The sequence below is a fragment of the Leuciscus leuciscus genome (genome assembly GCF_965113295.1).
Source record: "Leuciscus leuciscus genome assembly, chromosome: 12".
NCBI lineage: Eukaryota > Metazoa > Chordata > Actinopteri > Cypriniformes > Leuciscidae > Leuciscus > Leuciscus leuciscus.
Window position 1 is genome coordinate 17,927,912 of NC_138736.1, and position 15,931 is coordinate 17,943,842.

The 15,931-nt window shown below is 45.2% G+C and overlaps 1 protein-coding gene and 1 long non-coding RNA gene across 2 annotated transcripts in view; both read right to left on the reverse strand.

Annotated features, from left to right (window-relative positions):
• The window catches only part of LOC309511603, a 223,794-nt gene that overhangs the window by 168,266 nt on the left and 39,597 nt on the right, over positions 1 to 15,931 (reverse strand). The window lies entirely within an intron of this gene.
• On the reverse strand, positions 1,382 to 15,017 carry LOC309510679 (uncharacterized protein; the record flags this gene model as incomplete). The annotated part of the gene is made up of 3 exons (XM_082185552.1): positions 14,796 to 15,017; positions 11,531 to 12,659; positions 1,382 to 1,542 (listed from the first exon to the last, which is right to left on the reverse strand). The coding sequence occupies exons 2-3, from the start codon at positions 12,618 to 12,620 to the stop codon at positions 1,382 to 1,384; spliced, it is 1,251 nt and encodes a 416-aa protein (XP_082041678.1). The 5' UTR covers positions 12,621 to 12,659; positions 14,796 to 15,017.

The window sequence follows — 15,931 nt, forward strand, 5'->3', positions numbered from 1 at the left end:
GGCTCCCTATTAAACAACTTATACATTTTAAAATCTTGCTAATTGCTTACAGATCATTAAATGGTTTAGCTCCCCAGTACTTGAGCAAGCTCTTAACGCATTATAGACAGTCCTCCACGTCTATTGCAATCTCAAAATTCTGGCCAGTTGATAATACCTATTCTGTCATGACAATAATAGAGATTGGCATGGTAATGGATAAGTTAATGTATTTGGTCATGGCGGAATAGATCTGCTACACTGCTGCTGCTGCAGAGCAAGTATCGAGACTTGCTACTGCCAATACATTCACAGTCATTACTGTGAGCATGTAAGACATGGTGCTGCACATGTAACATACATGAATTAACCCCCGTAGCAGATCTATACAGGTGGAGCTGGGGAAGTGGGAGGGTTCTGAAAGTGTGCTGCAGACTGTTAACAACAAACAATGGCAATTATTTGAATGTTTGAGCAGCAAGCTCATTAGCTGCTGATGCAACAGCAACCAATCAGCTGTGCTCTGTAGATAATGACATGATTGCTACCAATAAGTTAAAGACCTATCTGCCTGCACCATCTAGAGCAGGGGTCACCAACACGGTGCCCACGGGCACCAGGTCGCCCCCAAGGACCACATGAGTCGCCCGCAGGCCTGTTCTAAAAATAGCACTTATGAGCTGCGTCTGAAATTAAATTTTATTCTGTTGCTATTCTTTTTTAATCACACTTGCATTTATATATATTTAAAAATGACAATATCTTAAAAATATGTTCATTATACATGAGTTTAAATAAGTTCAAAAGTATTTTGCGCAAGACAAAACCAGTGCTCGTGGAGAGTAAGCTAGCGGGCGCGCGCGCAAAGAAGATGGTAGCTGAATGCAGTTTCTTGCCCCAAAAACATGGCAGAAAAAAGGAAGAAAACTTATCACTTTCACAATGAATGGGAGGAGGAATTCTTTTTTACGACTGTGAAAGAAACCTGCGTGTGTCTCATTTGCGGGGCGAATGTGGCGACGGCAAAGCGGCACAATGTGGAGAGACACTTCACTACGTGTCACAAAAGCTACCATGCTAACTACCCACGGGGAAGTGCACTACGGACAGAAAAAGCCTGTGAGCTAAAGGCAGCTTTGGGTAAGCAACAGTCTTTTTTCACGAGGCCGACGAAAAAGTCACAAAAAGCAACCGAAGCCTTGTTTAGAGCTACACATTTTCTGATCAAGAAGGCGGCATTTTCAGACGGAGAAGTTTTCAAAGAAGCAATGATGATAATTGCTAACACTGTACTTAAAGACGAGAAAAATGGAACCGATCTAATCTCCACTCTCTCTGACGTCCAACTGGGTGCATCTACAATTGCTAGACGAGTGTCAGATATGTCTGGTAATTTGGCCGATCAGCTGGACCGGGATCTGGCAGAGTGCAGCTGGTTTAGCATCCAGTGCGACGAGTCCGTGGACAGCAGCAGTACAGCGCAGCTATGAGTTTTTATCCGGATGGTGTTTGAAGATTTCTCCAAAAGAGAAGAACTGCTGACACTACTGCCATTAAAGACAACTACGAGGGGAGTTGACATTTATAACACGGTAAAGGAGTTTTTCGTGCAGAAAAAGGTACCATTGGAAAAGCTGGTAGCGGTGACTACAGACAGGGCTCCTGCTATGATCGGCCAACATACAGGTTTCATCGCTCACTGTAAAAGTGACCCAGACTTCTCAATTTCTGCATTATCACTGCATCATTCACCAGCAGGCGTTATGTGCAAAAGTGATCGGCTTTGGACACGTGATGACTCCCGTTGTAAAAATCATAAACGACATCCGCTCCAAAGCAAAACAACACAGGATTTTCAAGGTGCTATTGGAAGAGATGTCAGCCGAATATGGTGAACTGCTGCTACACACAGAAATCCGATGGCTCAGCAGAGGACGAGTTTTACTTCGTTTTTTGTCACTTTTGGGTGAAATAAAAGAGTTCAAGCAGTCCAAAGGTGAAGACGTCTCACTGCTAGAGGACACAGAGTGGACACTTGACCTTGCATTTTTGACGGACATTACTGGGAAACTAAACGACTTGAACTGCCAGCTGCAAGGCAAAGGTAAGACTGTTGTTGATATGATAAGTGCTTTAAATGCATTTAAAGCCAAGATGAACATTTTCTCTGTGGATTTACACAGAAAAAAGGTGCTGCACTTTCCCTCTGTGCAGTCGGTGCTGAAAGACAATGCTTCTGCATCTGAGACATTTGACAAAGTTGCAGAAAAGAACTGTGAAGTCATAAAGAGACTTGGGCAAGAGTTTGAGAATAGGTTTTGTGACCTTCATCAGCTTGAGCCATGTGTGTCGTTCATTTCCAATCCTTTCATGAATGTGGACACAACATGGTTTGCGGAGCAACTAAGTGCAACGTTCAACTTTGATGCTGGACAGGTGGAGATTGAAATCATAACATTGCAAAATGACCTCCACCTCAAAGCCTACCAGGCTGCACCAAACTTTTGGTCCCTTGTTGACACAGAGAAGTACAGTGGAGTATACACAGCAGCTATGAAGGTTGCTAGCCTGTTTGGTTCAACCTATCTCTGTGAATCAGCGTTTTCTGACATGAACTTCATCAAGAACAAACACAGAACACGCCTCACTGATGCACATCTGAAAGACTCACTCACAGTTGCAGTGTCAAGTTACACACCAGATTACAATACACTGCCAGTCTTCCCACTAAAAAAGAAACAGATACCAGATGTTGTCAGTGGCAACATGGCAGTGCCATGGCGAAGTTGAATTGTGTTCAATTTAAAAGTGTGTTAAAAAATGCGGCTGATTTGGTCATTAGTTCAAGATTTATTTAAAAATATGTAAGTTGATTTTTCTAACATTAATAATTGATAACTTTTTGAAAAAGTGCAACATAGTTCATGATTTGTTAAAAGGGTTTGTCAGTGGCTGGTGAAAATGGGACATTTTTCCCTTTTAAAATATTGAAGAATTGTGTTCAATTTAAAAAGTGTTTTAAAAAATGACACAGATTTGGTCATTAGTTCAAAATGTGACAAGATTTATTTAAAAATATGTAAGTTGATTTTTCTAACATTACATTATTGATAACTTTTTGAAACAACATAGGTCATGATTTGTTAAAAGGGTTTGTCAGTGGCTAGTGAAAATGGGACATTTTTCCCTTTTAAAATATTGAAGAATTGTGTTCAATTAAAAATTTTTTTTTTTTTTTTAATGCCACAGATTTGGTCATTAGTTCAAAATGTGACAAGATTTATTAAAAAATATGTAAGTTGATTTTTCTAACATTACATAATTGATAACTTTTTGAAACATAGTTCATGATTTGTTAAAAGGGTTTGTCAGTGGCTAGTGAAAATGGGACATATTTCCTATGAAATGTAGTGATGTAAGTGATCATCTAAAAATTTAACAATTACTGAGATTAAAGTGCTGAATATTGATATCTGTTTCCCTCCTTATTGTCATTGTTGCTAATTATTGAGAGAAATCATTTACGTGATTAGTGTCTTCACATAGATGAGTATTATTAATAATGTATAACTAAAGGCAAACTGAGCAAATTTGTTATTTCAGAAGAGCGTATCAAACTGGTAGCCCTTCGTATGACTCAGTACCCATGAAGTAGCTCTCAGTTTCAAAAAGGTTGGTGACCCCTGATCTAGAGTTTCATGCCAGAACTAAGTAATTCTGTCATGACAACTCTCAGGAGACTGGTATAGTAATAGAGATGAGCATGTTGATGGATATGGCAATGTTAATGTATTTGGTCTTGGCAGGATGGATCTGCTATGATGCTGCTGCTGTAGAGCAAGCTACTGCTATTACATTCACAGACATTGCTCTGAGCATGTAAGACATGCTGCTGCTGCTTCACATGTAAGATACATGAATTAATCCCCCAACAAAGCAGGAGGCAAGAGAAAAGGGCAGAGCCCTCTTCAACACAAATATCTAATCAGATCATTTACAAGTTGTATACATTGTAAAGCAACTTTTCACCCTACACAGTTGCACAGGGTAATGGGAGAAACAGACAATATAAGTACTATACATGTGCTGTTGAGTGAGAAAACAAGCTGCTGCATTGGCAGATATGCATATATCTGCACAACGATGACATAGACAGGAAGAGATAGAACCAAAACCCCCCAAAACAACACTGTAAAAAATAAAATTACATCCCCAAGTCAAAAATTTCTAGTGACTGATAACATCTACATTTTTCAATTAGTCTGACATATTATTTCTCATTGAGCCAATGTTAACAGACTATTGCAACAAGAATTGCATTTGGGCCAATTAAAAAATTTATATGTGACCAGTCACTAGAAAATTTTGACTTGGAGAGGTTAGAATTTTTTTACAGTGAAGCAGGGGCCTGTTTCAATAAGGAGGTTCAAGAGTTGATTGAACTGACTCCGAGTTAAAGGGATACTCCACCGAAAAATGAAAATTCTGTCATCATATATTCACCCTCATGTTGTTGCAAACCTGTATGAATTTCTTTCTTTTGCTGAACAGAAAGGAAGATATCTAGAAGAATGTGAGTAACCAGACAGTTTTAGATACCATTGACTTCCTGACATCAGATAAATCTTTTGCAAAAAAGGTTAATGGGTGTAGGCTACATTACTTTACAAACATTTGACACATTAAATAAATATCATTCAGTGTCTATTTCAATGTGCAGCAGTTTTTTCCACATAATGCTCTTTTCACATAATTAAATGTTCTCTAATCCAACCTGTATCATTTCTTAATTAGGGTAATAAAGTTAACATTTGACTTCTTCTCAGCCAACAGCAAGAAGGCAGAGGCTCGCAAAATGGGGGGATGAAGAGGAGATGGCCACAAAACCAAGTATTGAAAGAATATTAAGATAAGAATAAGAAAAAAGAATAACTGTTGCTTTTTTATTTGTAGGAACTAAAGATGACTAAATAAAACATGAATAATTTGTTTATTTGACAGCTGTGGTGGTGGTTACGGCATATATATCTTCCCTTCCATCTGGCATCCTTCCATTCTTTACAGTAATCTGTTTCATTTTCGGAAGGTGTGATGATGGGAATATGTGTCATCAATGCCTCTAACCACATTGGAAATATTAGGTTACTTCCAGAGGTTGCAGCAAGATGTTATTGAATGTCATTTATCAGATTAGCTTAATTTAAACCGATTTTTACACTATAGACCTCAGTCCTGTGAAACTGGCTCTCACGGGTTTGTGCCCAGGAAACAACACAAAAATTCGAAGAGAGCGTGAGAGCGAGGCACACTTTCCTTCCCACTGTTACAGCAGCCTTACTAATGTGCTCTACATATCCGATGTTATATAGAAAAATGTGATGCAATGAATGAATATTGCACTGCAAACAATTTTTTTTTCTTACTTTCTTCTAGAGCTGCTGTACAGCCAAAACAAGCTTTGTTGCATTCATTTCCTGAAAAAAAATCTGTATTGTAAAAAGCACTGTATAAATGGTGACTTGACTTGACTAGTCTGTATATATGTTTGTTGATTGTCAGGTCTTGTTTTTCTAGCTGGTATGTTGGTGTGCTCCATTATGTTTACTTGAGTTTTTGTTTTGCCGTTTTTTTTTTGTTATTTGTATTCAATTATTTCTCTAATTAATCTTCTGCACTTGATTCAACCCTCCCTCGTCTCTGAGTTCGCTAGCGTTACACCCATACATGAAAATTCTATCATCGTGACCACCCTCATTCCAAACCTGCATGATTTCATCTGTAGAGGAATTTTTTGTTACCATTTATTGTAACCAGAATTGTCAAGCTACAAAAATATTACTTGTTCATTAAATACACATGCTGAATAATTTACATGTGGCATGTGCTATGATAGCTTTGGGTTTTATCTGAAATAGATAAGATGAATTACCTCCAGGGCTACAACTCAAATAAAAAATGTGTGTTTATGTTACAGATTAAGTTCCTCTAACTCAGTATACTTTGTTGGTTGAAAATAATTTCATTCGAAGTTGTCATAACTCCCAAAATGAAAAGAAGAAAAAAAAGATGCCAACACATTTTTTTAGAGCACATACATGCCTGTTAAATAAACTCTTTTCAAATTATATTTTGAAAAGGTTGGACAGTGAAATTAAATACAGTAGAAAAAAAAAAGGGAAGGGAAATATAAAACGTTAGGAGTGTTATTGGTCGCTTCACTGTTGTAGCTACTGAAAACAGAAAAAGTTCAGCATGTTTTTTAAAGCAGTGACTCAACAGTTTAACTGACTTCATTACTTGTGGAAAGCATCTCATTTCCATTTTAAACCATTTTCATAGACCTTCATCTGTCTTCTCATGTTCAAAGGGGCACTTATGACCCAACAATAAATTTAACAAGAGCTTATTACCCCTGAGCAACAGACTGACACCCTTCATCTTCAGTTTCCCACTGCAAGCAATTGAAACCCATTGAAACCCCTTTAACCCAATGAAGCACCTCTGCTGTTTGCACTGTAAATCACACCTTATACTCATAGCTCTGTATAAAATCATAATTTATGTAGAAAAATTAATCAACTGCTGTAAAAAACAAAAAAAAATTTCAAGGCAATCAATCTAAAAAATCAGAGCACATAACAGTTTATCTCAGGTTTTGACTGTAACCCTGGTTCCCTGAGAATAGGAACGAGACACTGCGTCTTGGATTGACACTATGGGGAACGTCCTCAGCGTGACCGGTGTCTGAGGCACATGTGACAAACATCCCAATTAATTGCCTGACGACAGTCCATGACATCACAAGCTATCCTATTCTCAGGGAACCAGGGTTACAGTCAAAACCTGAGATAAACTGTTATGTGCTCTGATTTTTTAGATTGATTGCCTTGAAATTTTTTTTTGTTTTTTACAGCAGTTGATTAATTTTTCTACATAAATTATGATTTTATACAGAGCTATGAGTATAAGGTGTGATTTACAGTGCAAACAGCAGAGGTGCTTCATTGGGTTAAAGGGGTTTCAATGGGTTTCAATGGGGATATTTTGGGGATATTTAATTTAATTTTATCAATCAATAAATTCCTCTTGAAACAAACTTTGTTGTATTATTTTAATTTAATACTGTGAAGCTGCTTTGATGCAATCTGTATTGTGAAAAGCGCTATACAAATAAACTTGACTTGACTTGACTTGACAAGCTGAGCGTCTGTAAGTATAAAAGGGCGCCTGTAATACACGTCATCAACTCTTTGTCTGAAGGAGATGCACAGGCAGGCCCAAGCCATGGAAACGAGATCCAGTGTCTTGTTCCCCTTCTCAGGGAACCAGTGTTACAGTCGTAACCTGAGAAATTCCCTGTCGAAAAATCTTTGATTGACACTATGGGGAACCAATACCCACTAGGCCATGCTGAGGGAATGCCTACCTCATTAAGCTGTGAATATGCACAAACATAATGGGCATAGCATGGGCTGATTCTACTGATACTTAGCATTTCAGAGTGTATCCAAAAAGACTCATATAGACTGTCAAGTGGTACCACTCCCTATGCCACTGTCTTCTAATAACAGAAGGAGAACAAAATAACTTTCCTGCTAAGACAGAATGTGAGATCAAATGCCCTGCCATAAAGCTCACTAATCTGGAGAGAAGATCCCAAAGAAAGAGCATAGGACACCGCCTTGCCCAGTGTTCATACCACGTTTATCTATGAGTCCCCCTCTTCTAATCCCTCTCCTTTCCCTTGACTCGAGTATCTTTTGAAACTATATTTTTTTCCCGTCATGTTTGGTATCATTTTAAATGTCTCAATGCAATTGGTAAAATGGTCTCAATTTCACAGTAGACAAATATATATTGAGGGATATTTAAAATTTAAGAGAATTCTGTTCTCCTGTTGTAGTTGGTGTCCCTTCAAAGTTAATGTAACTCTTGGTCCACCCCCCCAAAACGAGGTGCAACCCTTTGGGGCACGTGTATAGGCTCAACCAAATTCAACAAATATTTACAGTTCTTTTGTTCTGGTATGTATATTTAAGAGAAAGAGGCAAAAGAGCCATTGGGATTCTGTAACCAGAAAAACCTGCGCAGTGCTGCAGTCACTGCAATCGTGTCTTGAGTCCTGCACCAAGAATACTCGCACAACTGCTGTGAGTCTCTCTCCTGTCAGGTAAGCATCTCTCACTCTTAGATTCATCTTTGAGCAATTGATATTATGTATTTATCATTTATGAATTGGCATGATGTATATTTACCTGACAAATAAAAGGTTATATTTGATTTATTCTGTATTCTTCTGAAATGATTATGGCCAGTAGATTAAGTGGAGTCTGGTGTTTCCGCAAATCTACACTTTTTGTATGGTCAAGCATGTAGTTGACATATGTACCTGAACGACCTGAACGAAACGCTAGGCTCTCATCCCCACCAAGGGTGGAACTTCTCACAGTGAATTCATCTCAATTAATGCATTCAGCTCCTTCGAGGGCATGTATGTGCTAGATTTATATATCGAGATCAAGCAATCACGTTAAATGATTATGTGATATGATAACTGTGATGTGATTTGCTGATGATACCAAATCTGCAATCAAAAGTCAGAGATCGGTAACACTTTATTTTATTGTCCTTGTTACACGTTACATGTAGTTACTGTAGTAATAACTATAAATTATGCATGATTACATGCAACTAACCATAAACCAAACCTTAATCCTAACCCTATAGTAAGCACATGTAGTTAATTATTATTACTCAGTACTTTAAATGTAATTACAGTGTAACACGGGCAGCTTAAAACAAAGTGTAATGCAGAGATCTTAACATTAACTCAAACATTTCAAATTCTTCCAAAATCAAATGATCTGAGCTGCTATCCACATTCATTGTTTAGCTCTGTACGCTTATTGAATGACAACTCAGTTAAAAATAGTATGACTTTTTATTTATTCCAAAATCATTTTTAGATCAAACATCTGAGACAAAGTTGGTTTTTAAATTAAATATGACTGAGAACGTACTCGGTTACTAACGTAACCTCGGTTCTCTCTAGAAGAGGGAACGAGTACTGCGTAAGATATCTTACGCTAGGGGAAAATCCTTTTTCCGCGAGATATTGAAGCCAAAAATTATCCTTAATTTTGTAATAATGCAAAACGCGTTGCGGCAGCATGCAGACATAGGCGAGGCAGCTCGCGCGCCTATTGGCTGCTCTGCGGCAACTGCAGCAGCCTATCGAGCGAGGCCTGGCGTGACGCCAGACCCAATCAGGGCACTTCGCGCCCGCTGCGTCACGTCCCGCCGAAATGGGCGTGGTCTAGGCCTATAAATACCGCTCGCAGGCAGCTATTATCTGGTTTTTCATCGTCGAAGCAACCAGAGCGTGTGCATGCACGGCAAGATACGCAGTACTCGTTCCCTCTTCTAGAGAGAACCGAGGTTACGTTAGTAACCGAGTACGTTCTCTTACGAGAGGTCTCTCGTACTGCGTAAGATATCTTACGCTAGGGGACCCAATGCAAAACGCCGTGCATGCTGAGATCTGACACCAAAGACCCAAAGGCGAAAACCCGGGGTACATATAGTGCACAATCACTCAGGGAACTCACAGGGAGTCCGGGAAGAGGGAGGGGCGAAGCCGCACTCTTCCACATATGGCAGCGTCGCTGAGACGCGAATTTCATCATACAGACAGGGTGGGGTACGGCCTGAACTGATGGGGGAATGTGGGTCTTACACAGTTTGCCCAGGCACATCTCGTGCTGCTACTTTTTACTGTCGAACATTGAGCTGTGCTCAGTAGACGCAGCATTCTGAGCTGATCGCATCAGGTCAGACAATACTGGTAAACTTAGACCGACAGCAGCCTGGCCTGCAGGGCGGGAACCTCTAGGTTATAAAACCTTATAAATGTAGACGGGGAGGCCCAGCCTGCCGCCATACAAATGTCTTGCAAGGCAATCCCACTTGACCAGGCCCACGAAGAGGCCATGCCTCTCGTGGAGTGCGCTCTGACACCCAACGGGCACTGCATGCCCTTGGAGGCATATGCCAGCGCTATAGCATCAACTATCCATCAGGATAGGCTCTGTTTCGACGCGGCTAGTCCTTTAGAACGTCCGCTAAACAAAACAAAGAGCTGCTCCGTCTGTCTGAAACCAGACGAGCGAGACACATAAGCTCGTAATGCCCTGACTGGGCAAAGGAGGCTCGCGTCTCTTTCCTCATCAGGGACCGGTAGGGCTGACAGGGAGATAACCTGCGCCCTAAACGGTGTGTTGAGGGATTTTGGAACATAACCGTGCTTAGGTTTGAGTATAACTTTCGAGTCATTAGGCCCAAACTCCATGCACGCCGCGCTCACAGAGAGCGCGTGTAGATCCCCTATGCGCTTCACTGAAGCGAGAGCCAGCAAAAACACCGTCTTGAAAGACAGGTGTTTCAAATCGATTGACTGTAAAGGCTCAAATGGCGCACCTTTCATGGCTTCCAGAACCGTAGAAAGGTCCCATACGGGGACTGAGGGAGGTCTGGGAGGATTCAGTCTCTTAGCCCCTCTAAGGAACCGGATGACTAAATCGTTCCTTCCTATTGACTGACCAAGCGTTGTTTCTGAGAACGCTGCTATAGCCGCCACATAAACTTTGAGCGTGGAGCGGGCCCTGCCCCCATCCAACAGCTCTTGTAGGAAGGAAAGCACCTCCGCCACACCACAGTCTGTGGGTGACACACCACGGGCTGTGCACCAGCCCGAAAACACTGACCATTTCGAGGAATAGAGTCGTCTCGTAGACGGAGCTCTAGCCTGCGTGATCGTGTTTAATACTCCTTTAGGGAGTCCAACATGTACCCGTTGATGGCCCAGACATGAAGGGACCATAGTTCCGGGTGAGGATGCCAGATCGAACCGCGGGCCTGTGAGAGGAGGTCTCTCCTCACTGGTACTGGCCACGGGACAGTACTTGCTAACTGCATCACGACTGGGAACCAAGGTTGGTTTTTCCAGAACGGTGCCACCAGCAGTACTGAGCATCCTTCTTCCCTGATCCGTTCTATCACCTGAGGCAGGAGAGAGACGGGGGGAAAAGCATAGAGCGGGCGGCGGGGCCACACATGGGCCAGCGCGCTCCTGCTCTTGGAAAAAATTCCTGACAGTGAGCGTTTTCTTGAGACGCAAACAGGTCTACTTCCGCTCTGCCGAATTTCTTCCACAGCAGTTGGACTGTCTGTGGGTGTAGAGACCACTCGCCTGCCGGAACATTGTTCCTGGACAGTCTGTCCGGTCCTATATTCAGGAGCCCTGGCACGTGCGCTGCTCTGAGCGAGCGCAGGTTGCACTGAGCCCATACCAGGAGGCGTTCTGCCAGCCTGTACAGGTTCTTGGACCTGAGGCCGCCCTGGCGATTTATGTAGGACACCACAGACATGTTGTCCGAACGGACCAAGACGTGGCGTCCTTTTATTTGGGGACAAAAACGCGTCAGCGCGTTGTCTACTGCCAGCATTTCGAGGCAGTTTATGTGCAGGAGCTTCTCCCGTTCCGACCACTGGCCCATCCCGAGGTGGACGCGTCCGTGGACACCACTTTCACCCTCGAGGAAGTCCCCAGGCTTACACCTGATTGGTACCAGTCGTTCGCTCTCCAAGGTTTCAGAGCTGTGACGCACTTTTGATTGACCCTGAGGCGAAGCGAACCGGATGCCCACGCTCTGCGTGGGACTCGCGCTTTCAGCCAAAACTGCAGCGGGCGCATGCGGAGCAGGCCCAGCTGGAGCACTGACGATGCTGAGGCCATGAGACCTAGCATCTTCTGAAATTTCTTGAGCGGGACAGACGCGCCGCAGCGAAACGAGTTCGCTGTAAGTTGAATGTCTACCGCGCGCTGTGGTGATAGTCGCGCTATCATGGACAGCGAGTCCAATTCTGTGCCCAGGAAAGATATCTTCTGACTGGGTGACAGAGAGCTCTTTGCCCAATTGACACTGAGACCCAAATCCTCGAGGTGATCGAGTAAAATGGTCGTGTGTTCTATGAGCACTGCGCGAGATTGCGCTAGAATCAGCCAATCGTCCAAATAGTTCAGCACTCGCATGCCTCTCATTCTGAGGGGTGCGAGCGCCGCATCCATGCACTTCGTAAATGTACGGGGTGCCAGGGATAAACCGAACGGCAGGACTGTGTACTGATATGCCTGGCCCTCGAAGGCGAATCTCAAATATCGCCTGTGACGTGACGCTATCTGTATTTGAAAATACGCGTCTTTCAGATCTATTGACACAAACCAATCTCCTTGGCGAATCTGCACAAGGATTTGTCTGGTCGTGAGCATCCTGAACTGTCGCTTCACAAGCACTTTGTTCAGTTGCCTTAGATCTAGTATGGGTCTGAGACCCCCGTCTTTTTTCGGTACCAGGAAGTATCTGCTGTATAGCCCTCCTTCGCTCTGAACTTGAGAGAGAGGCTCTATGGCCCCTTTGCTCAATAGTTTCGCCACTTCGGCTCGAAGTAAATGTGCTACTTCTGTTTTTACCGTGGTCTCGACGCGCGCCACATAGCGGCGAGGGCGTCGGCGAAACTGCAGCGAATAGCCTCTTTTTATAATGTTCAGCACCCACTTCGAAACCCCGGGCAGCTTTGCCCATGCGTCTGCATGGATAGCTAGGGGTTGAATACGAAGCACGCTCCGCTCGCTCAGCGATGGAGAAGCTTCGGCGTGCTGTAACACAAGCATCGCGCTCGTGACATTTGAGGCATGGGGCGCGCTGATAACAGCGGGCAGATTACCCGCGCCCGACTCCTCTGCGGTGGTCAACCGCGAGGGGGAGGGCTGGGCGGTTCCCGTGGGAACTGTCATGTTTATGTGTGGATGTGGGCGCGGGACAGCGGGCACATTTATCACACCGAAAACATCGTTCGCTTGCGTGAAGCGAGTGCACGTTGGTTTCGTTTTTACAGAAACCGTGAGACATGCATAACGCGGTGTAAGTGGGCACTGGGTAGTGGGCACATTCACCATGTTTGAAGCGCAACCGATCTGAGTCGGTTTTATGTGCGCGAGCCCTGTGTGACAGGCTGTGCTTGTGTGTAGGGATGGGCACTGGGCAGTGGGCATTCTTACTACACATGAAACACCATCGGCCGTGGCCGGGACACCAGAAAATACACTCTTTTGGGGATTTATCTGGGTAGCCGTGAAAACGGCATTTGTGTGCAGGCAAGCGGGTGACAGAACCGACTTGTTGGCTGCAGAAAACACTGGAACAGTCACATTTGCTGGAACTGGACGAGCGAATAGCTTTGGTGTGAGTCTGGCCGCAGCGGGACTTAAACACCGTCGTTTTCCTAGCTGTGCTAGGACGACTTCGGGGCCTCGGGCTTCACCGTAATCCTAGGTCGCGAGCCACGTACGGCGGGGCGGCGACCGGATGAGTGGGAGCGCGGTCTCGCGCTTCGGGCCTGGCGGCGCTGTGAAGTGGAGGCAGTGGACGGTGGCTGTGGCTGTGAGCTCTGAGCAGACGGTTTCGCACGGCCTGCTGCAGAGCTGGAGCGCTTCGGGAGGAAGTGCTTCATAGCCTGTGACGCTTTCTGTACCTCTGCGAATCTCTCCGCGAAATCCTTGACGGAGGATCCAAAGAGGCCTGTGGCGGAAAGCGGGGCGTCGAGGAACGCGGTGCGCTCAGACTCGGCCATTTCCGAGAGCGTCAGCCAAAGATGTCTCTCAGTCACGGTGAGAGAGGCCATATTCCGTCCAATGGCTTGCGCTGCAGACTTAGTAGCACGGAGAGCGAGGTCCGTGGCACTCCTTAAGTCCGGCACGCAGATCGCGTCAGGTCCTTCCTCATCCAGCTTACGGAGGAGATCGGCCTGGAAGATCTGAAGCGTTGCCATGGTGTGCAGCGCTGACGCAGCTTGCCCGGCGGCGGAGAAAGCGCGGCGGAGCAGGCTTGACATCGTGCGGCAAGCTTTAGAGGGTAGGGCCGGCTTAGCACGCCGTCCAGCGGAGGGCGGGCATAAGTGGGCCGCTATCGCCTCTTCGACCGGCGGCAGCGAAAGGTATCCTTTGTTCTTGGCATCGTCAACAGCGGAGAATGCCAAAGAAACAGCAGGACGCACTCTAGCCGAATAGGGGGCGTTCCAGGACTTGGCGACTTCTTCGTGTAACTCAGGAAGAAAAGGCGCCGGTCTGGACGCAGGCGAAGCGCGCTCCCCAGGCAGGAAAAATCCATCCAGCCGGTTGTGAGCGGGCTGCTCAGGCGAAGACCACTCGAGGCCGAGGCTCGCCGCGGCCTGTGCGAGTACTCGCATGAGCTCCGTCTCGATGGACGCTCTCTTGCCTGACGACGTGCGGGCAGGGGGCGTGGGGTCCTCAGAGCCCGCCCAATCCTCACTGCCTGACGCCAGGATAGAGCAGGAATCATCCTCTCCCAGCAGGGCTTCCTCATCCACGGAAGCGGCGGCAGACGGCGGCCGCTGTCCGTCAGGAAGCGAGGCTGACGAAGCCGGGGAAGCAAGCGGGCGAACCGGCGAGCTTTGGCGGCTGAGGGAGGGTTCCGGGGCCCGCTGGGCACGGCGCATTTTACGGCGCGACGCCGTGGCGGGCGGGGGAGCAGTCTCGGTGAAGAAGGCTAGGCGAGTCCTCAGAGTCGCCATTGCCATCAGCTCGCAGTGATGTTCCTCACCCAGGCAGGAAACGCAAACCACGTGGCGGTCCCCGTCGCTGAGTGTGGCTCTGCACGAGCCGCAGGAAGGCATCTTTAAAAAGACGCTAGCTCTTTTAGAATGTGTGTCGCGGCGGCGACACACACACACAAAAGTACAGTGTAATAAGGAAAGGATATAAGCGCCGGAAAGCGCAGCAGGAAGGCAGGAAGGCGGCGCGGCCAGCGACTTCAGTGACTCGTCCCGCTGAAGGTGCTCTCTCTCAGACGGCGCGGCTTCTTCTCCAGCTCCAGCGATGCGTGTGCTTCGCTTGGAGGATGAAAAATCAGATAATAGCTGCCTGCGAGCGGTATTTATAGGCCTAGACCACGCCCATTTCGGCGGGACGTGACGCAGCAGGCGCGAAGTGCCCTGATTGGGTCTGGCGTCACGCCAGGCCTTGCTCGATAGGCTGCTGCAGTTGCCGCAGAGCAGCCAATAGGCGCGCGAGCTGCCTCGCCTATGTCTGCATGCTGCCGCAACGCGTTTTGCATTATTACAAAATTAAGGATAATTTTTGGCTTCAATATCTCGCGGAAAAAGGATTTCCCCCCGCGTAAGATATCTTACGCAGTACGAGAGACCTCTCGTAAGAGAACTCCATTAGGTATTCTGCAGTTTTGATAAAACAACCTCTAAGCAATACAATTTTCTCTGGGTAGGTAGTATTATATAAAATGAAGAAATATACTGTATAGTCATCATTATAATTTGTTTTTAAACCAATAAAATCGAATTACATGAAAGAAAACTAAAGGCATGCCTAAGAAAACTGCCGCAGAAGGAGAGTTAAGCCAGGGTGGTGGCTCAGCGCTCTTTATTTTCATGACGTTTTGGGAGTAAAAAGAGGCCTAGCTGTTTTTAGCACAGTGGCTTGGTGGGGTCAATGGGTTTGTTTAGCCTAAAAGAGAAAGAGAGAGTGAAATATTGGAAATTAAGATCACAAAAAGAATGTTTTCTGTTTTATTCTGACAGTCCCTGCTCAATTCATTGGAAGTGTGTGTGTGTGTGTGTGTGTGTGTGTGTGTGTAGGTGATGTCTGTCCAGATGTTGTGGACACTCTCACTTTTTAGAGACCACACACTGAGACGACATGAGAAAGGACAGAGAACTAAACAGACTAAACGGCAAGATGATTGTGAACATCACATTAAACAGCTTGCTGTGGTCCAGTAGCTTTGAACTTCTGCTTGCAGACTGCTCAAACATCCTGTGGTGTGTTGAAACTGACAAAGAGGAGACCAGCTGAACTCCC